Source organism: Ooceraea biroi, chromosome 6, assembly GCF_003672135.1.
Source record: "Ooceraea biroi isolate clonal line C1 chromosome 6, Obir_v5.4, whole genome shotgun sequence".
NCBI classification, from domain to species: Eukaryota; Metazoa; Arthropoda; class Insecta; order Hymenoptera; family Formicidae; genus Ooceraea; species Ooceraea biroi.
The window spans coordinates 16,376,258-16,397,036 of NC_039511.1; the positions used below are offsets into that span (position 1 = coordinate 16,376,258).

Consider the following 20,779-nt stretch of genomic DNA (forward strand, 5'->3'; position numbering starts at 1 on the left):
CAAAGTCAGATCGCATCTTCGTCTTGGATAAAGTACGTCTAGTTTATTTCATAATTTATTTACAAAAAGTCTTAGTAAATTACACTTACAGGCATCTCCACTCGAACTAAAGTAAATAATTTAAGAACTACATATGTATTTAGATATCTATAGAATAGGATACTTTGGGGTCGGGGAGAAGCTGGGACCAGGGAAAGTGTTCTGTTTAACTTATCTCGATACGCTCTAATCGTATTTTCGCGAAAATCCGAGAAAATCGAGTTGTTTTAAACGGCTATACGTCGTGTGTGAAAACTAAATCTCATTTCATCTCTCTTAGATTCGTTCTCTCTACGAAACGAGGAAGTATACCAGTGGAAGGTGTGCGACGACGATTTCGAATACGTCTTTTCTTTGCAACTTTTGCGCAGATGTTCGTGAGAGTGGGATTTTACAATTATGTAGATGTATGTATCGTAAGTATCGTCAAAATATGTGCAAGCTGACAATCGGTATCTGTTACTTTTACAATAGCGTATGCGCGCTTTGAAAAAGCATAAAATCTTGGTTATAAATATATTCCCATTAGAATCGTTTAATGGCACGATCGAGCTTAAATTTAAAAATCCTCTTCTTTTTTTGCGTTTTTTTCTAATATATTCGTTTTCTACATTATCGCCCAGAACCAGTTCCATGTGCTTTTATATCGGTTTTCTCATCCTCTGCTTCTTATTCTTCTTTCGTTTTTTTTTCTCTTTTTATTTATGTTATCACAACGGCGTTTAATTACGTTTACAAATACGTTGATTTCAAAAAGAATGCAGTTAAATTCGCTACTTTTAAGTCTCCTTCTGTAAGGTCTTAAAAGAAAAAAAAAGAAAAGAGAACTTCATTAAACTATAAAATTCCTGCCATTTCGATCAAGTAACTATCGTAGAAATAGCAATAATTTAAATGATTTCATAGCTGAAAATAAACACATACTTAGTTTTCTTGCAAACTATTTTTGCACTTGTTTCTTTTCACAGACACTATCCCTACCCCTTTTTCTACCGGCACCCCCATCCTTCGTGCACATACACACACGCATGCACGCGCACATACGCACTGCCGCATTTTTCCTCTAAAGTCCCCTTTTACATTGATACACGCATAAAAGCGCACATTTGCGATGTGTATGCATACATCGCGCTCAGACATCCTATACGCACGCACGCATTCATACGTTTCCCACGCGCACATATAAACAAGTATCTATCTCTGTCACCTACGCTTCTTTTTTATTTCGTTTATATTTTCTCATTCTCCTTCCTCACCCGTGTCTCCACTTCTCCGTTTTTGTCTCTTTTCCCTTTGAACCTTACATCCACCTATACATCCATACACGCAAATACATACATGAAACACATTCACGCTTCATCGTTCTTTCTTTCCTTTTCGCTCTCTTTTTCTTCTTCCCTCTCTCTCTCTTTCTCTTTCACATGCTTTCCCTTTCTCTCCCTCTCTTTCTCTCTCTGTTCCTCTCCTCTATCAATCAACGGCTTTATCACACGTCATATTATTTTTCTCTTCTATCAATGTCTTTCTTCAGTTCTAGTTCTGCCTGTGCTTCTAAAGTCGAGACTTCTTGCGGTCCTACGGACCACAAATGTATATTTGCGCCACCATAGCCGTAGCACAAAAATCGAATAAGATCGAATGGAAGTGTGTGTTATCTACAAAATATCTTAATTACTCGCTAATTACAGCACAAAACATGCAAATATAAAAATTTGCATTATATTATCGTTTAATATTTATATATAATCATCATCCGATATATCGTTCCACATCGCATCATTAAGGTTCGCATACTTCTTGGTATATATATTATTATGCAGCCGACTGTTATCTCTCTCTCTTGAAAGTCCGTTTTTTTACTGCGTTTATGTACGTACGTTCTATGTGTCCTGTGTCCTGTGTACGTGTCTGTGTGTGTTGTTTGTATATGTATATCTGCATATTTGCGTTTGCACGAACGCACACTTGCATGTTATATGGGTGTGTATGCGTATGGGTGTGTGTATGTGTGTATGTCGCGTGGCTGTGGGTGCTGGATCAGTGTGCCTGTGTGTATGTAGATCTGCGCATAATCTGTGTGTTTTCTATGTGTATCATTTTTTCTTTCATTAACTATGAAATATCTTACACTATCGATATTATTCCAATTCACGAAAGGGAAGGTATACCGATTGGCGGAGATCGCATCGTGTATACCTACACGCTAACACCGATAATTAAACTTTCTTACTTCCTGTTTAATCGATATAAAACTACAATTGCGCTGCCATGGCTTTCATCAGCACTTTTGTTCCTTCATTCATGCGCGCTGTCTCGTCGGGCGCGTCTCTCTTTCTCTCTCTCTCTCCCTCCTTCCCTTTTTTGTCTCTTCCTCGTCTCTCCATCGAATGTACCACTTTTCCTCTCCCATATTATCCCTTCTTTCACCTTTAACACACTAGAGCCGTCCAAGACGCACGCATTATCGTCATAACGACGTCATCGGCACTGTTAATAACATTCGCGACGAGTTGCGACGAGTCCCAACTTACGACAGAGAGTTACGTGCCCCTAGAACACTGGAACAATACACGCGCGACTATCGCTGCAACTTGCTGATCCAGAATCTGGCTCATGACCAGAGCGAGCAGGCGGGACTCGTGTTGCAGCAGGAGAGTTCGGTTGTCCGGATGCCTGGCAAGGTTGAGTAGCGTACCGGCCGCGCGTCGCAGCATGTCGAGGCTAGTGCCCATCGATTCGGGATTGTCGCGTAGGGCTGCCAAACCATGTTGATTCGCAACCCCAAGCGCGCTTGTTTCAGCCTGCTCTATAAACGCGACGAGTAACGCGACACACGGTGTCTGCAGGGCGATAGTACGCGCGACACCACTGTCTGCAGCCGACAGAAAGTGCAGCAGATTAACGCCGAACTCGCGCAGCACCTGCTCCTCGCTGCGGCATAGAAGCCTGGTCAATACAGAACATAGTCTCTGTAATCGGGAGTAGGGCGGTGTGGCCACAACCAGATCGACGTTGCACTCGGTCACGCATAACTTGCACAACGCTTCCAACGCGAGTCGTTGAGGCGACAGCGAGGAGTTCGGGCCAACGGTTGGGAAGGGATCCTGACCATGAGCGGCCGGGCAAACCGCCCAGTGTAGGAGGCCATCGAGTACCGGCCGCGATATCTCCTCCGGATGCTGGCTCAAGTCCATATGGCCAGATATGTTGGCGGCCATCACGAGAACGTTCTCTCTCACGTGATGCAGGAAGTCCCACCACCACTCGCTCTCACCTTGTAGGCTACTACACGAATCCGCAAAATCCGCGTCTTCTTCACGGTCGTAGTTGCGCGTTTTCTGCGCCCGAACCGGGTGCTCGTGATGCAACAGCAATAGCTTACCGAGCAGGCTGAGAAACGTAACGTTCTTTGCAAACTCTGCCTCGTTACCCGGGATGAAAGTGAGATTCCTTAGGATCGTCGACAGGCACACGCATCGGCGAGCCAGGCTGTCCTGCGTTTCCGTAACCAGATACAGGCTTGCCTCGTCTCTGGAATAGCTCTCGTCCTCGTAGTCGCTTATCCTCCGTCGCTTCAGCGTTCCTGCCGGATCTCGTATCTTTAATCTTGGTCCCTCCTTGTCGTCTCTCATTCCCAACTCCTGCTCGTCTGTCGTCGTTTCTGTCTTGATTTCGGACTTGTCTAAATTACCGATATTGCCTGTTGTCACTGCTATCGGCGCTGCGGAGTCATTCAATCCATTCTGCGTCGGCAGCGAGTCCTCGTCATTCTTCGACACGTCGCTTCCTAAATGCTCGCCCATATTGTTGTTTGCTTTCGCTGTCTCGTTGTCACAGTCCTTTTTAAAACCGTCGTTTTTCTTCTCGAATAATTCCCTTGTGAGATCGTTCATTTCCACGGGCTCCTTCTTGATCCTCGACAGCACGTCGCTCAGTGTTTTCGTCTTTTTCTTCTTATCCAATTGCTGCTGCTGCTGCTTGCGCTCACCACCCTCTTTGCCGGACTGCTTGTCACCAAGATCGCCGGATTTGCTGAATAAGTCTAATGTCTCGTGAACACCACCAACGCCATCAGCTTTGACCTCGTCCTTCGAGTCGGTACTGTCGACCTCCTTCTGCAGCAACGGTGGTTTCTCATCCCTCAACAAGCGAGCAAAAGGTACTGAGCCCATCTCGGATTGAAAACACGTGACGATGTACTTCGTCGCATTTGCATCAACCTGCCACGGTTCGGTCTCCGACTCGCATTCCTGATGATCCCAAGATCTTCGAGTGTCCAAGACGAACAAATCGTCATCCCGTGGAACAATCTTCACAGGGCGACCTCTCCGCGAGAGATACGTGTAATTTGATGTCGACAGTAGTTTGGTCCGATCCTCCGAATCGATCGGGCGCGTCACTGCGCCGAGGTCTACCTCGGGACCATCCGCGGATTGACAGTAACGATCGTCATCGTTCACACACAATTCAAACATGTCGGACAGGGAGCGCGAGAAGTGTTCCAGCAAAACGTCCAGTAGTCCGGGTAAATGTGCTAATCCAAAATAACTTACCTGCAAATGAAACACATTTATGTTAGATTTAACATGACCTCTTTTTATTATATGCGAAGATACTATTTGTGAAAATATCTGATCTCATTTATTTTTTATCTTTCTGTCTGGAAACAATAAAATAGTACACGAAAAATATGTGAGAACGAGAGAGAATGAATCTTATATTTTTCTATTTTTATTATTTCTATTTTATTAATATAAGAATATTTATTTATTAAAAAGACTACTTACGGAAGAGTCGTCGAATAACAAAATGTTCAATACGTCGAGGGCCCAGCAACTCTCGGCAAGCAAGCCCGACCGCAAAGCCATCATGATGCGCCAAGCTTCCACTGGTGCCACTTCGGCGCGCGCCAGTTTTCGTCGCTTATACAAAAGAGGTGTGATCGCTTCCACGCTGTCAGGAGGGAATGTCATTTCTCTCTTTGACGTCGGCTGTTGGCTGATCATGGGATTCACTCCAAGTTGATTCTGTACATTAAACGACAATATCTCGTTTGTGGAACGGAAAGAGAACTCGATTGAAACGACATATATTGTATATTCATTTAATGAATTTCATTATCGGCCGGACGACACAAAACATGATAAATGCTTCATTTACTAAAAATCAATGTTAAGCCGCAATCAACACGTGACGAAAGCATTGCGAAGGAAGCGTACCTGATGAGTTCCAGGTGCTGGATACAAAGGGGACGGTTGATTCGTATAACGATGATCCCACGGCGGTGGTGCGTGCGCAATAGTGTTCAGAGGCGGTTGGGACGAAGACCTGTTCGGCTGCTGACTGGCTACCCATTGTTGGCTACTAGTCATACCACCAACTGCGACCGAGGCGGGCGGAGCGGCTGAGCCAACTTGCGGCACTGGTTGTGGCTGCTGCTGCTGCTGCTGTTGCTGTTGCTGCGACGGCGATTGTGTCTGCTGGCTCGGGTACTGCACCCTGTTATTTCCACTACTACTGTTGTACTGATTGGTTGTATTTGGCCATCCTGCGGAAACAATCAAATGACAAATTAATCACGATCAAAGTCCTCTCAGCTCACTTCCGAGCTGAAATTTTTTACACCGAAGCGACTATTGAAATAGAATGGTACACGATTTATCGATATATGTTAAGGTATCTCACCTGGATACGCTGGTCGCTGCTGATTATACTGGGGATACTGTTGGTCTTTGGCAAAGTCTGGATGACGTCTAGGTTGGCTGGGACCCGGAGGAGGCGGCGGCATATTCTTGTTAGCTGATGCGCCTCCGGCATATATTTGAGTTCCACCGGGTGCTCCGTACCCACTCTGTATGACAGTAAAAATTTAAATGAGATGTGTCAATCCGCAATACTTTTTAATCCTTTATTGTTGTAATCTAAAACTTTAACTTATAATTGTATAACAGCTTTTTATTTCATTTCTTTGTATATTTCTCTTTGTTCCTCAATTATTACGATTTAGAAATTACAATTCTAGATATTGCATTTTGGAAGAAAAAGTATGAAAATTTATTCAACAAATCATTTCTATAATAAATTTCTTAAATTCCAAAAAATGATTAAAGCGAATAAAATTTCTTTGATATCAAAAAATGTAAACGATATAAATACTAATATTGGGAAAGTATATTACTTGTTCTTGTCGGTAGTACTCCTGTTGACAAGAGTATGACGTTGCAGCTGGCGGTTGCGAGGGTGAGGAAGGCTGGCTGGTTGCCGTTTGCTGTTGCACAGTAGCCGGATGAGCTTGTGGCCCCGACGGATAACTGTTATTCCGCGCGTTGGGAGGCGTTCCTGTGGGATAGCTGGCGGGACCCTGCTGACCGCTTGTATATCTATTATACATGTCTTGTCCGGTAGCATTGTTTGGTGGCATGGTACTACCCGGATAACCCCTGTACAGGAAAGCACGTAAATAAAAATATTGTTTAAGAAAAAGCAAGAAGAAAATTATTACTAAATAAAAACTCTCTCCCAATAAATATTATTAATTGAAGCAAGTAATTTAAGCAAGTCTAAAGAAACGCAGTTGACAATGCATAATTTTTTAATAATTAAATAAAATGTAAAACATTCCGGTATGCCTTTTTTCGGCCGTCTTCTATGGAGACAATATAATAATAAACTATTTGAAAAATAATTGAAAAACAAGAAGGCAATCTCTCACCTATCGACATCCGGCACGTACGGAGGATAATGCGATCTAGGTGAATACGGTTGATTAAACTCGCTCTGCTGAGACAGCGTGTTTCCTTGCGGTCGAACGTACTGTTCCTGTGGATAGTTCTGATACGAACCCGTGTTTTGGTAACTGCCTTGTTGTATCCCTTAAAAAGCACACGAGCGATTACACATGTTTGAAACAAAACTCAATGACATCTATCCTTGAGAGCAGATCAAGCGTATTCATTGTTACATACGGTATCCGATAGATGTACAAACTATTTAATGGCATATGCATAGTTAAGCAAATCGGATTATAAAAGACTAATGAGCTTGGTCAACGAACTCGTGAGCTGCGAGACGTACCTTGATGGGCGGAGGGTGCACTGCTTTGACTGGGTGGCCTCGGCGGCGGGGGCGTGTATTCTGACGAAGGACCACCAGGAGTACCGCCTGCGTAACTACTTTGGTAACTTCCATAGCCGTCCATGGAAGCGTTGCTTGATCCAGCAGCAGGAAATGAGTCTTGAGAATTGGAAGAACCTGCAAGCAGCAGCCGTTCTTAGTCACTAGAACAAATCTCACAAACGCATAAAATATTATGTATTATATATATAAAATAGATTTCTACCAGGTGATGGTACAGAAGCTGTCCCCTTAGATCCCTTTTTCTTCGAGCCTGCTTCGACCTGATTAATAATGGGTTGCGGATCCACACCGCCGCGATCGAAGTGACATTCGTATGCCAGCAAGTGCTTTGTGTAATGTTTGCGCAACGTGTACGCTGCGCTGCTGCTCGCGCCGATACCCAACAGGCCGGCTATATCCTTCCATGTCTTATTTTTCGTCACCTACAGAAGGAAATCACGCACGCTGTTCTTCATCAAGTTCGCACAAGAAATAGATTTCACGTCGAATCTCACACACAGACAAAAAATTCTGCAGGTCCAAAGAAAAGAAAGAACGCAAAACGTAATATGGAAGGCATCGCCGAGATGTTCTATGGCTCGAGATATCGGTCTCAACAAAACTATATCGACATAATCGATGAAATCTTTAAACACATGCAAGTATGATGAAAAAATATACAGAGTACAATCGGAACGAATTACCGTTATTGTTACATTTCAACATTAAAAGTTTATCTTCGCTGTGTGAAGATTATTAGAATAATTCCATATAGCACCAAGGTTTGTAGATCAGGGTGTTTCCATATTCGACTGTTGACTACTTCAAGAAAACATATGTTAAATCTTTTTTCTTTCTTTCTCATGACTTAAAGACACAGAATACTAGAGAAAGGGATATCAACAACAAAAACAGTATGTAACTATATGTATATACCATGCACAATTCAGGACAGATGTAAAAACAAAGCGTGTTCTGAGGTGTTTCGTATGAATAGTCGATCACAGCTTTACCATATGCTCGACGTTAACTTCAAATATCTCAAAATACTTTTTGAATTTTTTGTCGAGTTACAGCAATTTTTTTCTGATCGAAAAAGTAATCGACGCAAGACACCTCAAAAAAAGTATAGTGTGCAGAGCGTATATGTATATATAAGAAATACAAAAATACATTAAACAATATAGAAACTATGTAAGACACCGAGGGCTAGATGGAACTACACTGCACCTTGCATACCTCCATGAAGCCCCCCCTCTCCTTCACGTAGAGATATAGCCGAAACAGATCGAGGGGGTTCTTGGAGATGGTAGGACAGCTGGTGATCGGTGTTCTTCGCTCTTCCATGAAAGTGACCAGCTTGTCCAGCCAGGTTCGTCGTTCCATCGAGTCGTCCATCTCGTATAATTTTGCCAAACTATCTGGCTTCTGAAAGTCCCATACAATTATTACGTCTCTTTAATATTTCAATAAATCTTACCCACATTTGATCAACATATAGACTGGATAGAAACTGAATAGAAACAATACACCTTGTGTATTATTATTCTAACGTATTAGAACATGGAATGACCATTATATTCGCAAAGCCGCATGATAATCGTAGCCATTATCTAACATGCACAGATTATTTCGACACATTTACATTTTTCGATACTTGGATATTTTACTTTCTCGTTTGGAGACCTTTTAATTGTTACCAATCGTTAATGGACCCTTAGTTAGCATTTAGATAGTATTAGTTACATTTATGCCAGGTAAATTCGTCGATTATAGTACAATAAGTACTCTACTGTTAAAATGTTAAGTTGTTATAACAGCCATTTCTCCCTTCAAAGCACATTTAAAGGGTTGTTCAATTAACACGATGATAACTAAGAACTAGGTGGAATACGGCGATATATAATATGCAACTTAGTCATTTGATGCATGCAATGATTATTAAGTAAACGTTCCGTAGTCTTGCAAATAATAAAGATAAAACAGGAGAAAAATATCTAAAATATTAAGTGCAAGAACAAGCATATTAGAAATATTGGATTGACTGATTGGAAAATGCCGACCCTCTTAGCAATACTGAGAATTAATATTACAATATTTTGTATCCGAAACCTGCTAAAAAAATCCGCATGGACCTTTCGGTAACACGAAACTTTGTATTAATTTTTAATACAGAGTTTTGCGCTTGGAATTTGCTAAGAGTCAGCACGGACTTCTCGGTCAACTCAATATGTATTGCTTCAATAAATCATTCACGTATGCTGCAGAATTTTGGTTATAAAATTATAATATTTCGGATACATCATTTTTTAAACCGCAAATTGTATCACATCTCTTTTGCAGAAGCAGTCAACTTCTCCCATTGTGGCAAAATTCTATTATGTCTAGTACCGTTAACATTTATGGATATCTTCTAAACTTTGCTATGCAAATTGATTAAGAAGTTAAAAAAAGATTAAATGCAATTTTGAATACTTGATTTCTTTTTATATACGTTATGGTATTTATGTTATGGATCTATCAGATTAATATGACTATATTTATGTGCCAAGCAAGAGATGTTAGTGTGGGGTAAAAATGTCCAAAGCGTGGAGTGCAAAAGGGGACAGCATTTTAATGGTATAACAAGTACTTATAGTGAAAAACAATAACCTTAGATCTGTATGGGTCTTGAGGCACATGACTGTTAAACACCTGTAAAATATTAAAATATTGAAGATTCGAATAATTGAATAATCGAAGATAATTGAATTCGTCTGTGGTACTCGGTTGCTAACTGCTAATTCACAAGTGAGTACACGTCAAAGAAACCACATGCACGTAATACGTACAGGACTAGCAGGAGTACGCGGCCAACCAGGACTGTTCATGTCAGAATATTCCTCGTGAATCGAATTGATGCTAGCGGCGCCAGGAGACGGGACTGTACTCTGCGGCGTCGCAGGATGGCTGTGGTATCCTCCCATCATCTCCTTCCGTACTTTTGGTGTGAATGCCGGATCTTCACCAGAAGCTGCGTACAATAAATCTTTAGTGCACGGTACATTTCAATAATCTCTATGATTCACCAACATCAAAATTCCAACAAGATGAAAAAGTGCAAATAAAAGATACATAAATCCAAGAGGCAATACTAACCAGCTGATGCATTAGACAAGGTTGATTGTTGCGAACCTTCATCCAGAGACGTGCCGTCTGGACCTGTCGTTATTACAGATGTCACAGTACCACTCGAAGTAGATATGACATTTATAGCTGACGTACCTAAGCATAAAACGTACACTCCCATTATTTACTTGCGCGGACAAACAACTGTAAAAAGAAAAAGTCGCTCGTCTTATGTTTCTGCTTACCTGAAGCGGTTGTAGTTATGCCGCTGTCGTTGGAAGTCTCAGCCGTGAGATCTGCGGAATTGTGGCTGATTGGCGTCGGTGCCGACGCGGGATGCGAATTCGGTGTAGTACTCGGCGGCGGCATCGGGCTGCCCTCGTGATTGAGCGGCGGTGTGGCCGCTGGAGTATGCAAGTGCGGTACCGCCGAGCTGGTAGGCGGTGGCGGCTGGTTACTTATGTGATTGGGAGACGGTGGTGGTGGGCCCATGGAACTCGCAGGCGGTCCCATGTTACCAATGACAGGTACTCCAGGTGCACCCGGCGGTACCATCGCGGTACCGCTAGCACCGTAAACCTGTGGCGGTCCTGGACTCGGTGGCATTCCAGGTGGCACACTGTTGAAGCCCATTTTATGCTGAAAAGACAAGTGGAAAAACGTTAGCTTCGACTGGAACGTGTTACGTGACCAGAAAAATCTGTGCGATTTTCATTACTAAAAGTGAAACAAGATTTTGATATTTGATTAGGTAAAATACCGCACAAATTTTCTCACTGTTACATTATCATAATTGAAATCGTTGATTACCGTGTACGGCGGGTATTGTACCAAATTATTGGGTCTGTTGGGAGGTTGATACTGATTGTTAGGTGGTGGTTGTGAGTTCGCAGGTGTCGGATACCCCTGCGGAAACTGCATGTGAGGACGCGGAGGTGGATACGTGGATTGCGCGTGATAACCCCCAGGTTGACCCGGGGCCGTAGCACCAGCTGCATAGCCCATCCCACCACCCATTGGGCTGATCCCACCGAGAGCCGTCGAACCGGGTCCCGGTTGCACTACACCAGGACCAGTGCTGTTCATTTTGTAGGTATGCATGTGTGGTGAAGGACCCAATGGCTGCTGGTATGCTCCTAAAATCAATGATCGTTCGTATTGTCATTTTATCATTACTGACTGTAGTGTTAGAAAGCGTAGAAAGATGAAAGATAGAAATTGTACCTTGAGTAGTCATAGGAGAATGACTCATGCGTGGTGCTGGTCCACTACCATCCGATTGGCTGCTTGACGGGCGTGGAGGCATCTGAACGTTTTGTTGACCTGTACATTCAAGAATAAACTTTTAGTTACATGTACCGGTATCACCGTAGGAAAAGAAAGACAAAGATGTATAATAGATAAAATTTTATGTGTAATGCTCAAGTCGCTCTTTTTCAATCATCGTTAGAGTAACGTCAATATATAATTCACTTAAACACATTAAACGGTCACGCAGAATATCCCAAATGTAGTATCTCTAAAACGAAAAGATTAAATCTATATACACCGAGGAATATGTGATTTAATATTTTTTTTATACTCCGGGGCATTCTGCCTGACGCGGTACACAATCACAAATTTTATTACTAAATATAAATGCATGTGAAAAAAAGAGACAGACGTAAAAAAGACCGACCAACAGCAGGGGACATCGAGCGAGAACCTGTGGATCCTGTTGGTGACGGGGTAGGTCTCATCCCCTGAGAATTTGGTGTCCCTGGGCAAGCTGGTCCATTCGAACTGTCGTTACTATTCTGTCCTGATAGTTCCTGCAAATCAAATCAATCGTAAAACATGAGTTTATGACAAACTGAATAATTATACGTAGCGATAAAGAGAAATGATGTAAAGTGTAATGTTGTACAAAGCAAACGCAGCAAATGTTATTACAAGAGCTCTATTCCGCTTATCATCTTAATTCCTAATTACACCGTATGCATAGTGAATTTTATAATAGACACGGAAACCGTGTGATCAATAAATTCGAGTAGACGATAAAGGTGTAATTTGTGATTGTGAGAACAACAACGGCACAGGAATGTCAAGCTTACATTTCACAAACACAACTTTTACGCAATCTACTTGCAACGCGCTTTATCAGAAAATTATCATACATCACGAGAGATTAGTCTAGAAATATCAATTGCGATCTGTTGAGGTAGGTCAGCGTTACAACAACACTGTTCACTCTAAAACAGAGCAGTCGTACTGTCGTGGTACACACTAGTAGTAGAGCACAAGAAACCACCCCGTGACGTTTAACAGTTTGTAAATGTAAACTCAACAAGGGCGCGAGTTTGTTCGATGAGAATGTCGGAGCAAGCCACTACGTAGTCCTTCGGGTTCGGCGGGTTTACCGCGAGCTAACGAGAGCTACGTGAACACCATTATTCGTGACTTCGCCATTCGTTGTTCATCGTCCACATCACAACTCCGAGTAGCAGCAACAACAACTCCGGGATTCGCGGCCGCCTTCGTGGCGACGGCGAGCACGGACGCGCGCGGCCGACGCGATTCCGAGCGATTCGGGTGTGCTCTCCGCGTGCGGTGGAAAACTCGGCGGATAATCGCGGACTGTTCCTCGTCGTCGTCGGAAAAATCAATCAACGCCGATACGACGACGGCAAAACGGCGGCCGTTCGAAACGGCGCGAAGCGAAGGAGGAATCGAAGCAGCAGCGGCCCCATGTCGTCGCCCATGTTATTCGAGTCCGCGCGCGCTCGACTCGACGACGGTTAATATCGCACAAATGTTCCTTGTCACACACTATCCTGCGCTGCCAACGATGGTGGAAGGCGGAACGTCGTTGTCGTTGTCGTCGCCGTTGTCCTCGCAACGATGGCACGCGGCGTCGTTCCCGACCACCGCTCACGAAACGCACAGCATCGTGTACACCGTGGTCGAAATCGTGCATGCGTGTGCCCGCGTGTATACGCACTTTGTACTGATTGTCCATCACAACGAGGCATCGCGACGAGCGGCTGCTGCGTGTGTATGTGTGTGTGTGAATACCCGCGCGCGTATGCGTTACGTGTCGCTCGTGTATGTGTGTATGCGTGTGTGTATTCACGAGACTAGTAGAGAAGGAGAAAGAGCGGAACAAAGACGAGGATAGAGAGAGAGAGAGAGAGAGAGAGAGAGGAGACAGAGAGTGGGTAGGGATAGAGCGAGAGCGAGAGAGGGAAGTACCAGAGGGAAGGAGACAGAGATAGAGAAAGAAGCGAGGAAGAGGAGAGGCGAGGGGAGCGGAGCGAGGCCGGGAGGAACGAAAGAAAATTCAGGCACATCATTACACCTACCAGGCCGCGTATAGTTGGTTCGTGCGGATGGCGATTAAACACTTCCCCGGACGTACGGGCGAACGTACGGTACATAGGCCGTCCGGCACAAGGACTCTCGGCATGACGCGGCGAGAGATCGAAGGAGAGGCGTTACCCGGCTCTCCGCTTAAAGCACCACGAACAGCAACGAGCAGACAGAGAGCGAGAACGAGAAAGAACTGAACGAACGAGCGAGCGAGCGCAAGAGAAGCGGAAACGTAGTTGCGCTTTCACATGTTCGCTCAACTAACGCGAAGCGTATACGCGTACGAAAGAGGAATGAACGCGGAGGAGTCCCTCCGGAGTGGCGCGTGCAGAGAGAATTGAACGTCTCGTACCGATTGAACGCGAGCATTATATCCCTCGGTTCATCGTGTTCGCTTGCCTCTACTCCGTTACTGCCGTCGTCTCGCCGTCGGTTTGCGCGTGCCACTTCGCTCTCCTCGAGCGTCGCATGTTGTGTCAATAAGTCTGTCGAAGAGTTCCGTGTCACGGGACACAAGACTGCTGCAACTTCTGGTGGGGCACGTAGAATTACGTAGGATCGCGCGCGTTGTCGTCGTCGTCACCGTCGCTGTACGTTCGCGTGCGTGCGTCCCTGCCTGCCTGCTTGGTTGGTTGGTTGGTTGGTTCGGTCGCTTGCTTGCTTGCCTGCCTGCCTGCCTGCGTGCGTGCGTGGTGCGTGCGTGCGCGTGAAACACGCGTCAAGCAGGTTATAATCCACGCTCGGAGTCGCGACGAAATAATATGATATCGTGCGCGATACGGTAACGAACGTCGCGTTCAGCAAAACGTGATTCTTTTATCGGGGTCGCTCGTCGTGAGACTTCGGTTTACAGATTTCGCGTCTAGCTGGCTGGCTGGCTCGTCGCTTGTTGGAGGGCGTTCTTTCGTGGCGCGGCAAGCGTTCGGTGCCGCTCGGTCGTTTCCGCCGAGCCTCGAGTGCGCCAGCGTATCGTTCCCAAAAGCCCGACGACTCCGTCTCGGGAATTCTACATCGGAACCAATGTCCTCGTGATTATTTTATTATTTAACCGGGAATATCGTCCTCATTTGCCGTATTGTATTTTTGTCCCGTACTTTCGGTGGAAACTTTGATCCACTTTTACCTACGTCATCATCTGCAGTCTTTCCTTAAATACACCGAGAGTGTGAGACGTTTCTAACATCGTCAAGTTGTTCCGTTGCTCCGAACCCGATGCGACTCATCGAATGGCATATAGCGCACGGATCACCTCGTGCGTCGCATACATGCGCCCCCGGCACTCACACACGCAATGCTCGCAGCGCGGCAAGCGGTCGGCAAACGTCGTGCAACCTCGGCACTTTTCGATCGGCGAATTCATGTGCCCCAGTAAAGCCTGGGCACCGAGACTCGTGTCTGTACGATCTCGCTATGTTCTATGCAAAATAAATGTTTCGTATATTCCGGTAACGTTGCATGAAAATCTAAATCAAAGTATCGACAAAAATACAAACCAATGTAAAATGGAGCAAAAACTTCAAGCAAATAACAAGAGACGTTAAAATAGCGTCCTGTTTTATTTTTATTTCTCGTTATTCACTCTATATTTTATTTTTAACGAGCTAAATTAATATTTACCACTAATAACGTCATAACGTATCCTGCTTTAAAATCCCAGAATGAAATTGCGAGCTTCACGTAAGTCAAGCTAACATCCGGATATTCCGAGCACTAAACGCGGAGCATATGAATATGGGTCTTTATATATAAAACCCATTATATTTATATTTTCCGATCACGAAAAGCGAAAGCATTTTATTCCGTTTTCAGTGCGCTCGTTTCGGATAATCCTGATTGGCCCGAATGGGATTGAGCACAATCGCTAAGCACTTGTGGCTTGTTTTATATATCTAGCTTTTAGATTTTAACTCGCGGTACGCAGAAACTGAGTGGGAGAGAAAAAAAGGAAAAATAAAAAAACAAACCCGCACTTCGAGTAAAAGCTCATGACAATTGGTCTCGATTGCGTCCCGGATCTCGTAGTTCCATGAATCGAAAATGCTGTTTGATGCATATAATCCGTTGTCACCGAAGTGGTGGCGGCGGCATCCACCAAGTGTTTACGCTATCGGACGATTGAAGTTAATCCGTTCGATACGCGCGCTCTGAACTTCAGCGATGTGCAAGTGTAGGTTAGAGGTCCTATCGGTCCCTCTCTCTCTTTCTCGGGCCGGCGGCTCTCGCACACAACGAGGAGATATGCGTGAATGAAAACGTAAATAACGAGAGCGCGTGGTATATATATTTACTCGCGTTCGCGCGAGAGAACGTGCAAGATCGCTCGGGTTACGTAACATTATTTTTATCTACCGGCCGGCGTAATATTATTACTCCGCCGACTGCGACAATAACTGAATCACAAAAACTGAAAGTTCATTCAACTCCGGAATCTATGGAGAGAGACAGAGAGAGAGAGGCAGAGAGAAAAAAAGAGGGGAAAAAGGACAACAAGAGCGGATATCGGCCGTTTATCGAAAACGCGATAATTTCGCTGAACTCTGAGATCCTTATCTGTGGCCACAACGAACAAAATAAAACTCGTTTCGCGGGCGCGACCAGAGAAATTGAATTTTTCGAGAGTACAGCGGCCGCGACAATGCTAGTACCCGCCGGTCTTCCGTGACAAGATCACCTATAGTAGACTAAACACCCATGTGTTCCCATTTACATTAGATCGTCTGCTACTACTAGTCGTTTACGATTAGGTTCTACGTAGCACGTTCTACGTAGCAAATTGCGTTGCCTCCACAAATGGGCTCCACCATCGATACATCGACGATTTATTGACCGTATACCGTGTACCGTGACCGTGCATAAAATCTCTTTTTGCCGTTTACGAGCCATCGGGAATTTTTCCGTATATACTTCGCGCGATTGCTCACTCGAGCAAGAGCTCTGATATTGACTTTGTTCTCTCCTCTAATTCGACCGCACAACTCCAAACTCCAACAAGAGAGGAAGCATTCTTGGATTTCGACTTTTGCTGTTGCAGCTCTAGCTGCCTCGTTCCTCGTAGAAAGGAAGAATGACGCAAGACAGTTCAGTTTTCCATCGTTCCAATTTCGCCTTTGAAAAATTACGATTGAACGATTTTTACGATTGTGGCCGAAGGATTTTCCATGCTACTGATATTTCCATAAAATATTAGTGAATTTCCTTTCAGTTTTCCTTATTATTTCATAACGCCGTAGATCAGGAACCCGTTGCTAAAACATAACATGGCGGATCTCGCCGCACCGGACGGCACCGAAAGCGCATGTACCCTGTGAACGATTCGTGCGGTTAACTTAAAGATTGCGAGCACTCCCGCTCCGGTGGCCGAGCCAACGAGCTGACGATATCCTATTCCCCTCGGGCGTCGCGCAATAATCTCACGGGATATTATCTCGCGGCGCTCGAGGACAGCCAGCAGCTCTTGCTGCTGTAAGCCGTAATAACGGCGTCCAGGAACTCTATCCGGGCCGTAAAATCCCTGCAGTGATCCGTTGCTGCAAGCCGCGTTCTCCCGCTTGTTCCACGGAGAAAATATCCGCGCGACGCGGTACATCTCTCGATTGCGCTGAGCGTAGCTTCGAGGCGCTCCGCGCTATGGCGGAGGAGCAAGAAGTTCGATAGCGTGTCGCAGAGTGACAGTCGCATGATCCAGCGAACCGAATATAGCCGAGCGCGACACAAAACGTCACGTCGTGCGCGCAGGAGTGGAGGAACCACCACCACCACCACCGTCGCCATCGTCGCCGCCGCCGCCGCTGTCGTCGATCTCGACCAATCGCGCTCGCCTTCGCATCGGGTCCGCTGCTTCGCTGCGTTATCCGTGTCGCGCGCGCGCTCCGTTCTTTCGCTCACCGCCCATGTAAACGAACGGGTGGAGTAGGGGACATACGGGGTGAGGGGACGGCAGGGAGTCGTGGAGGGGAAACGCGGCGGGGAAGCCGCTAATATCTGGGGCTCCGGCGGCCGCGCAACTCGCGCCCTAATCGAACTCTACGAGCCGCTCGTACCCTCCATCCCCCACCATCGGGTGTTCTTCCTCCCTTCCCGCTCTTGCACTCCTTGCTCATCATCCTCTCCTACCTCCTTCCCCTCCAACACTTCTCTGGTCTTCTAATCCTCGCGCTCCATTCGAGGGGCCTTCCTTTCGCTCACTCTCGCTTGCTCTTTTCGCCAGAAGAGTACTCGACCGTGAGTACCAAGACCGCGTCGAAGACTAAATAACACTCCTCTGCGAGGAGACGGAGAATTCGCTTTCCGGGCATTCCCAAATTCGTCGGTGGTCGACGATCAGTCCCGTCCCGTCGCGATCTCTCGTGAAAGAGACCGACATCCTCGACGGCGAGGATAACGTAGTAGCTCTTGGACACGTAGTATCAAATTACGATAAAATTTTCCATCGAGCCTGATTTCTATGGCACGCAGAGCAGCATGGATCTGGATTGTACGTGAATCGTATTCCATAACAATGCCATTCTTGTCACGAACAGAGATTACGCAATCGCTGACAAAAACTTGTTTGCCATGTACTTTAAGCTTTTTCTTATGCGCGTTCGTCTGAAAGCCGCTCTAAACGTAGTGTCGATGCACTTGATTTCCTTAACAATAAAGTAAAATCAACTTTAAACGTGTATGCAGCAACTTACCCCTGAATCAATTCCTTGAGTATTTGGTGTTGTAGATCTCTGTTGCAGATTGTGGAAAGCCTGAAAAGAGGAACGCCATAAATAATCTGTTCTTACATTATAAAATATTGTAAGCATTTTTAAACCACATTTTTGTCACTTCCTGACAATAGAATATTCGCGCATATTGTTACACGGAAATTATTATTTCTTTTGCGCACACACAGATATGTATCTTTCTTTCTGCTACTTTTAAATATTCTAAACAATGATGACTTTATAAGATTTAATATCGTTATAATCTTATTGTAATCTGTGAAACAAAAGACAAGAAATCTGTATGTATTTGTATTTATATACTTAGACTGCTCACTGACCATATATAGTTTTTTAAATTAATTTATATATATTATTGATACATTTACATGTAATTACAAGTGTATTCTTCAACATTCACATTTTGTCAACAAAAGCCTGACACGATACTGTTACATCATGTTTACAAACAATGTGAATCAAGATATCATCCACAGAAAAATATTTAATATTTTCACAAAGAGATTGTGTGTCTGTATGTCTGAATAAAAACTTATTACATATATAATCATTGGAAAAATTCCAATATTCCCCAGTGACAGATTGGAAACTAACAATTAGTAATTACGCAGGTTTTCATAGATACTCACTTGAGATTGACTGGTAGCCTGTGGCTGTGGCGACGCAGCAGGTGGCGGTGCTGGAGACTGAGACAAAGCACGCTGCGGTGATTGTCCCGATGGAGTGACTTGATTACTCGGTGGTGGAGGTGGATTTGGAGGGCCACCTTGGTTCCATCCTCTTTGTTCCGTGTATAAACTCGAGGGATGACTGCTTTGCGTTGTATAAGAGTTTAGCTGGAACGACACAGACAGACACGTTATAAACATATCAATCTCAATATAGAGATTTGTTTTATTCAATATTAGCATGCAAATTACAGTGCTCAAGGTAATCGATGGAGAATAAATCTATTTACCTGATGATGACTATAAGGTGCATGAGGTCTCGTAGGAGAAGAATATCGTTGGGTATATTGTTGATATTGCATGGGTGTGGGAGAACTCTGTCCTCCTGGCCCTGTGTGTAATCTCGGTGAGCCCTGACAATACACAAAAGACACACGATTAAGATCATGTAGAGAGATCGAGTTTTAATGAAAGGTTTAAGCTAAACCAGACTTGCTGGAATTATGGAAGCTCGTAACGATAAAAGTCAGATCAGAGGTATCGCTCAAACGTGTCAATTTGTCTGTTACCGTATTTAACCTAGTACGACATCGTGACACAAAGAAGAGATGCATGAATTTACCGTTTGCGGAGGGCGCTGGCTAGGTTGCGGATAAACAGGAGGTACAACCGGTGGCCTTTGCATGGGCCATGGTTGTTGATACTCCGGTGCCATCCCTGGATAATTGCCATGAAACCGGTGAACCGGAGTGGACGCCTGCAGCAACTGGTTCAACGTAGGCGTCGGACCGGTCGCCTGGGATATACTCTGTCCCGAGAGAAACCTCGGCTGGTTGGAGAAGTTGCCCGGGCTCGTGCCAACGTACGTGAGACGCGACTCGATCTTCGTCGCGGAGTAGTGCTCCTCCATCTCGACGACCCGGTGCGCCCGCTCGCTCTCGTGCATCAAGTGTTTACCGTGGTAGTCGAGCTGCTTGCCGGGAAAGTCGACATGCTTCGCCACGTATTCCGGTAGCTGCTTGCCGGTCGAATAATCGGCGAGCGACTTGCTCGCGGCGAACTCGCCGGATTTGTTGCTATACTCGTCCGTGTAGTCGCGCATCACGTTTGGCGCGAACGGATGGCCCGGATGGCCGGGGTGGCCGGGCGCGTCGTGCGTCTCCTGCTTGCCGACGGGCTCCTGGGGTACCTGACCGGCCTCGCGCGGCGATTTTACCTCACCGGCGGCAGTGTGCCCGCCAATGTCCTCGCGGTATTGACTCATCTCGTAGCCCGTCGTGTCGCCGCCGCGATTCACATATTTAAGCAGCTGGGCCGCGCCCCGGGGCACCTTATCGTCCGGCTCAGGATCCAGCTGCTGTTTTGCACTGGCACTCGCACTATTCCCACCGACTTGCGTACGCTTCTGTGCGCATTTCACGGACTCGTTCAGCTTCACATCGTTTTGTTGGCTCTCGGCTTGCGTCGCAGCCATGTTCTCTCCTCACATCACGGAGCCATCGTCGTTTTCGTAAACTGGCCAATCGCGGGACCTCGTGCGCGCCTCGCTAAGGGGGCCCAACTACTACTACGTACTCGATATCGAAATACCGATTAGTCGAACGGCTCGCGTCGCGGCTAACACCTCACGGCACATCCTCGATCGGCCGTGCGTGAACCAGGTAGCGCGCCACGAAAAATCACACTTCCTGGCGTTTTCAAAGTAGAAGGAACCAAAAAAAACTCATATGCGAACGTCAAAAGCAGCGTCGCATGTATCACGCCATCTTGCGGCTGTGCGCGACACTC

At 45.4% G+C, this 20,779-nt stretch overlaps 1 protein-coding gene across 6 annotated transcripts; it reads right to left on the reverse strand.

Moving 5' to 3' along the window:
- Positions 1-1,287: 1,287 nt before the first annotated feature.
- On the reverse strand, positions 1,288-20,723 carry LOC105284530 (trithorax group protein osa). Of its 6 annotated transcripts, none has more exons than XM_011348124.3 (20): positions 19,614-20,723; positions 19,282-19,404; positions 18,953-19,159; positions 18,288-18,347; positions 11,927-12,074; positions 11,488-11,586; positions 11,074-11,399; positions 10,509-10,902; positions 10,294-10,419; positions 9,987-10,168; positions 9,808-9,849; positions 8,395-8,583; positions 7,379-7,598; positions 7,114-7,290; positions 6,752-6,911; positions 6,218-6,479; positions 5,725-5,890; positions 5,259-5,587; positions 4,827-5,066; positions 1,288-4,592 (listed from the first exon to the last, which is right to left on the reverse strand). In XM_011348124.3, exons 1-20 carry the CDS (start codon positions 20,463-20,465, stop codon positions 2,580-2,582), a joined length of 6,315 nt encoding a protein of 2,104 aa, XP_011346426.1. In that variant the 5' UTR covers positions 20,466-20,723; the 3' UTR covers positions 1,288-2,579. The 6 variants fall into 6 exon arrangements, with proteins under 6 accessions (XP_011346426.1, XP_011346428.1, XP_011346427.1 ...); XM_011348126.3 differs by having other exon boundaries at positions 8,386-8,583; positions 11,969-12,074; positions 19,614-20,722; XM_011348125.3 differs by having other exon boundaries at positions 8,386-8,583; positions 11,942-12,074; positions 19,614-20,722.
- Between the last annotated feature and the right edge of the window lie 56 nt (positions 20,724-20,779).